Consider the following 5,821-nt stretch of genomic DNA (forward strand, 5'->3'; position numbering starts at 1 on the left):
GGAATTAGGAATTAGGATGTCACACCAGTCACCAATTCTACAAAGAAAACTTGGGTTGTAAAATTTCATTAGCAAGTTTGGTATCCAAACAGGTATAGGAATCGAGACAGATAAATGTCTCCGCCTTTAAACTACAATATAATGATCCAATATTTTCCTTTTTACTCTCCTTTTACTTCCATCAAACAAAAGACACCCCCTTAAAAAGACAATAAAAAGAAGGGTTATATAGCACTTAACTAAGTTAATTAACCGCCATAATCAAAAGTCACTGTTACTATCTATTACAATCAAACAAAGTCGTGCAGAGACAAGTTTCAAAGGTAAGAAACTTCACACTGAGTCCACAGAAGAAGCAAACTGTCACCAATATTCCGAGATGAACAGATCACAGTATCTACAAGATCCGAAAATGACATCTGCAAGCATTACAGAAAAATATTAGCAATAAACATATCAGCAATAGCACCAGTAGCAACCCCACTGATTTGAATTAGTGGTTAAATAAGATTTTGCTTCATATATGGTCGATTGTCAATGCCCATGATTATTAATTAATTACACTTTGTCTCCAAACAATCTCAATTGCTATTTATATTTTGTACACACTCAATAAAAAATACAGAACTTTATATAGTTCAAGGCGACAGATCTGATCCGAAAGAAAAAATAAAAAAATTAGGATTTTCTCAGGGAGGAAAAACAAGGCAACCCAAAGCATCTCAAATGCTGGTCCAAAGGCAATGACTAGAAACACTACCAGTTATAACAAGACAATTTTCATTACTAACTACAGGTTTGGTGGACAGAATTACACACAGTGATCCAGTTCTGTCTAACTCTTCCTCCAAAGAAAGGGAAAGGAAGACTAAATCACTGTCAACACTATGCAGCCAGAAAAGACTGATTCAAACCATTCAGAGTGGAAACTTGAAAACAGACTTGTGATGTCATGATTACTCAACTCCATGTTTCGTGTATTGTGACACTGCTGCAGAAATCTGGAATGCAGCCAAGGAGACCTACTCAAATGCTGATAACACTTCAGTTACATTTGAGATCAAAAGTATCTTACATAACCTTCAACAAGGAGATTCTCTAGTCACAGAGTACCATCACATCCTCACAAGTTACTGGTAGCAACTTGACATCTAACAGACACTGAATGGAAGTGCACAGGATGAAAAAATCTACAAAAAAATTTATCGAGAAGTACAGAATTTATCGGTTTTTATTGGAACTAAATAAAATTTGGATAAATTAAGAGGAAGGACTCTTGAAACTAAACATCTCCCTAGCATTTCTGAAGCATTTGTAGAAGTAAAACGAAAGAAAGTAGGAGGAAAGTTATGTAGGGAAGTTAGAGTGCAAACACTAAAGGCTCTGCACTTGTAGCAAGAGACCCACCAAAGAAAGGTAGAGGAAGATGTGATCACTGCAAGCAACCCAAACATACAAAGGAAACATGTTAGGTGCTTTATAGAAAACCCGCGAATCTGAAACCGCGATTCAAGGATGCACGCGCATATGTTGCTGCTATTTTTACTGAAAGCAAATCCAAAAATGCCGCAGAGGCAAGCCCTTTCAACAAAGAACAAATAGAAATGCTGCAGAAATTGATGCAACAAGCACAGCTAAACACTAGTACTTATTCCACTGTTACTCTTGTCCAAAAAGATAATTTTCTGCTGCCATTTGTGTTAATCACCAGAAAACAAACCATTGAATTGTTGATTCAGGTGCATTGGATCACATGACTAGGGACGTCAATGTAATTTTCCAAATACACTACCTGTCAGGATGGATCTTTCGTCCGAATAGCAGATGGTACTACCTCCAAGGCTGGAAAGATTCAGTGATTATCTCCAAAGATATTACCCGTGATTCAGTTTTACATGTTCCAAAATTAAATTGCAGTTTGCTGTCTATGTAAATTAACCAAAAGTTTGGGATGTATTGCTAAGTTTATACCACATTTGTGCGAATTTCAGGATATGAATTCGGGAAAGATGATTGGTAATGGTGAGGAGAGTGCAGGCATTTATTACCCAAGAGTTAAAGGATAATATCATATATGACTGACGCGGCAGGAACGACCACGTCAGAAAGGCATCGTCCCAAGGGGTAATTTCAGTTTTCATGTGCAAACAGAGAAAGTGGTCCAAAAAACCGCTGCATAGCACGACCCGTGAAACCCCTCTTGGAGCGCCGCAAACCTGTTTCATCGCGCCACCAAAATCTCCGTCGCGGACAGGCTTCGTGCTGCCGCGATAGATCCACTCTATACCGCTATTGATTACCTAGACTACTAGACCTCCATTTGTAACTGAAACTAAAAAAATATAGGAAGCACGAAACAAAGTACAGCTTTAAAGTGATGCAGCTCGAGAGGTAACATCAAGGCAAGAGAAAATTATGGCTAAAGGAGGCTATTTCTAGATAAACCATGTAAATACCTATTAAATTTAATAGAAAATATGTGTAATACATCAAACTTCTCCAATCATTCTGAACACCTTATGCTAGTTTATCAAATTGGCGGAGAAAATATAGTTTTATAAATATTGAGAAGATTTCTTTGTAGAATAAATGGTCCAATAGGATACTGGGCTTGAGAGAGACAGGAAAAAGTAAAAACAGTAGCGTTTATGGTTTAGTTATTTCTACCTACATTCTAAAAAAACTGAAAGGATACTTTAAAAGCACACAATATATAACAAAATAATAGGAACAGCAAGCATACCCGAGTAAACCTCTGCCTGGCCAAGTTCTAGGTGTGATAGTTAAGTTGATCACTGTGCCTTGCCTCATAATGACAACAGGCACTGCTTGACCCATGTTTGACTGGGACTCAGAAGCCAACCTCGGGAGCAAATTTTCACCCGCTTCAACATTGCCAAATTTCAAAATTTGATCTCCAAGTTGTAAGCCATCCTCTACTGCTGGTGATGCATCTGATATCTCGTCCACCACTGCAAAGGGTCGACTAACCAAGACATCCACATCCATCGAGTTGGGGGGAAGACTCGGAAGGGCATTCTGTGATGGTGCTGATGCAACAGCCTCTACAGTTGATGAGGTCTGTGTGCCTGAGTCATGATCATTGTCTTAGCAGAAAGGCAAACATTCAACATGATATTACAAATTTTATAGTAATGGTAAAAACTATGAAATGTTAAAACAGAAGTTTACAACTTTACATTTAAAAACAAAATCTTTGCAAAATTTAAAATTTGGTTACGCTAGCAATAAAATGCAAGGTTATCAAGAAGATTGTGTGATTGCATGATCTCAAATGGAATTGTGTCAAATTGCATTTCAGATCGTAAAATCTCACGATTTTGGCAATCTTGGCCATTTCTGTCTCAAAACTCCAGGTCAGAGTTTGCACGACCCGAAAGAATAAAAAAACCCAACCCTAGTTTTTTAGTGCAGTCGGAATCATTTTCTTCCTTGAACAGCCCTAGTTTTTTAGTGCAGTCGGAATCATTTTCTTCCCTGAACAGCCACGCAACTATAGCCTTCACCCTCTCGAGTCCCACCTCTGCATCTCACTCTCTCTCACAGATTATTAACCACAGCAACCATATCAGCCGCACGCAGCCTCTCACTCTTTCTCTCTCAATCGTGCTGAACTTGGTTCTTTCTGCAATCTCTTTTTCTCGCTCACATCCCTCATTCTATCTGTTTTTTTGCAAACAATGGCTGCTATATTTTTAAACTTGTGAAAGTGTTACATTTTGTATGCGCTTTATGATTAATTAAGACATGTGAACTTATACAATATATGTATATATAAACACTAGTTTTTTAGGATGTTACAATTTTAAATTTTCCGATCTTAATTCTTCCCTCTCGGTCCTAGTAAGATCTTATGATCAACCTTCTAAGTACTTCACTTCACTTCTTTTTAATTGTAAAATTGTAAATTATTCCATCATGCACCACCAATCCAAACATAGCTTTAGTTACCAACCTGATATATTCTTTCCTGGTCTTGGTGCAAGCAAAATTTGTACATTTTGATCAATCTTTTTAGTTATCTCCGTGTAATCATTACGCAGCTCTGCAAAAATGCAAACATGTTTATTGTTTTAATTTGTTCACATACATATAAACAATTTATCTTAACCCTAACTCATCAATCTTAGTTAGAGGTAGTTAGATACCTGCAAGACGACGTCGTTCGGCTCTAACAACTGGAACATCGATATCGGAACGAGGAAAACCCTATAAAAACCAAGCGAAAATCGAGTTGATGAACAGATGTTGATAATTGAAATGTGGATTGATGTGAGAAAGAGAAGAAAACGGAAAAACCTCGGAATCAAGGAGGTTGCCGGAGAGGCCGGGGGCACCGGGTTGAGAAAGACGGGCGATGATGGAGTTCATTTCGGACTCTAACGCGCTCCGTTTGTCCATTAGCGAGGATGTTTCTGCCTTCAAGTTTGTTCCCACCATTCTCGAATTTACTGGATTCTCTTCTTTCTTCTACTCTGCACTGCAGATCGCTTAAACCCTTTTGATGTTTGCCCTTTTCAATTGTTAGCGAGAGAACTAGAGTTGTAATTAGTTAAGAATTTGGAATTTAAAAATAACTATTTTGGCTAAAAAAGATCTTGAAGTTATTTTTAAAAAATAACTATTTTGGCTAAAAATATCAAAAATCATTTAAAAAATAATTATTTTGGCTAAAAAAAATAATGAAAATAATTTTAAATAGTATTCTCGAAATATATTGATTTTTATTTGTTTAAAAAAATATTTACCATTTTAAACAATAACTATTCATACAAACACTTTTTATTCTAAGCACTTCATATTTTCAAAGTTTAAAATACACTTATTTTCGTAGTACCTCTTAATTTAGAGATGTGTTTCCGAACATACCTAATATTTTATTTTCAAAAATTTTTAAGGGGTTTCGAATATGTCAAAATAATTTAATATTTTATTTTTAAGAGATTTTCAAATATTTATATTCAAATTAATTGAGTGTAAAAATAATTAAAAGCAAAATATATCATTGGTATTATCTTATTCTATATAATTTATATACATATAAATATATTCTAATATGATCATATTATAATACAATAAATACTTATAAATAATTTACATTTAATAAAAAATTACATAATACTTTTATATTAATAAATTAAAAAATATAAATAAATAAATCTAATGTGATCTCACTAAACATATATTATATATAATAAAACAATATATTAATGAAAATATTATTTTTAATATTATTATCTTTTTTAATATAATATAGAAAATATTAATAAACTACCACAAAAAATACTAATAAATAACTTATATATAATAAAAAATTACATAATGTTTTTTATACTAATAAATTTAAAAGTACATAAAAATATACTTAATATAGTCTCATTAAACATATATTATATATAATTAAAAAAATATATTAATAAAAATAAATCTTTTTCTATATTATATTAAAAAATAATAATATTAGAAAAGATAATAATGTTTTTATTAATGTATTTTTTATTAGATGTAATATATATAGTTAATGAGTCCACTTTAGATATATTTTCTGTATTTTTTAATTTATTAATATAAAATATTTTGTAATTATATATATATATATATATATATATATATATATAAGTTATTCATATGTATTTTTTGTATTATATATTTATATCCATATAAATTATAAGTAATAAGATAATATAATTAATATCATTGATAAACTTGAATTCTAATTTTCTTAATGTAACACCCTATTTTCCTCATCGATAATTGAATAAAAAAATCAGAGTAATTAAATAGGATGCTACATCATCAA

General features: G+C 32.8%; 1 protein-coding gene across 2 annotated transcripts; it reads right to left on the reverse strand.

Moving 5' to 3' along the window:
• Positions 1-205: 205 nt before the first annotated feature.
• On the reverse strand, positions 206-4,571 carry LOC131594809 (uncharacterized). 2 transcript variants are annotated; one of them, XM_058867013.1, is made up of 5 exons: positions 4,321-4,571; positions 4,170-4,230; positions 3,977-4,066; positions 2,744-3,107; positions 206-419 (listed from the first exon to the last, which is right to left on the reverse strand). In XM_058867013.1, the coding sequence occupies exons 1-5, from the start codon at positions 4,459-4,461 to the stop codon at positions 398-400; spliced, it is 678 nt and encodes a 225-aa protein (XP_058722996.1). In that variant the 5' UTR covers positions 4,462-4,571; the 3' UTR covers positions 206-397. The 2 variants fall into 2 exon arrangements, with proteins under 2 accessions (XP_058722996.1, XP_058722997.1); XM_058867014.1 differs by having other exon boundaries at positions 2,744-3,089; positions 4,321-4,570.
• Positions 4,572-5,821: the final 1,250 nt, after the last annotated feature.

The sequence above is a fragment of the Vicia villosa genome, linkage group LG4, assembly GCF_029867415.1.
Source record: "Vicia villosa cultivar HV-30 ecotype Madison, WI linkage group LG4, Vvil1.0, whole genome shotgun sequence".
NCBI classification, from domain to species: domain Eukaryota; kingdom Viridiplantae; phylum Streptophyta; class Magnoliopsida; order Fabales; family Fabaceae; genus Vicia; species Vicia villosa.

What these genes read in the sequence shown, in the direction of transcription:
- LOC131594809 (XM_058867013.1), bottom strand. Translation starts at nt 4,461, where the DNA reads ATGGTGGGAACAAACTTGAAGGCAGAAACATCCTCGCTAATGGACAAA. An exon ending in CGAACGACGTCGTCTTGCAG is followed by an intron (nt 4,067 to 4,169) that starts GTATCTAACTAC and finishes GCATTTTTGCAG; the next exon opens with AGCTGCGTAATGATTACACG. An exon ending in CCAGGCAGAGGTTTACTCGG is followed by an intron (nt 420 to 2,743) that starts GTATGCTTGCTG and finishes TAATGCTTGCAG; the next exon opens with ATGTCATTTTCGGATCTTGT.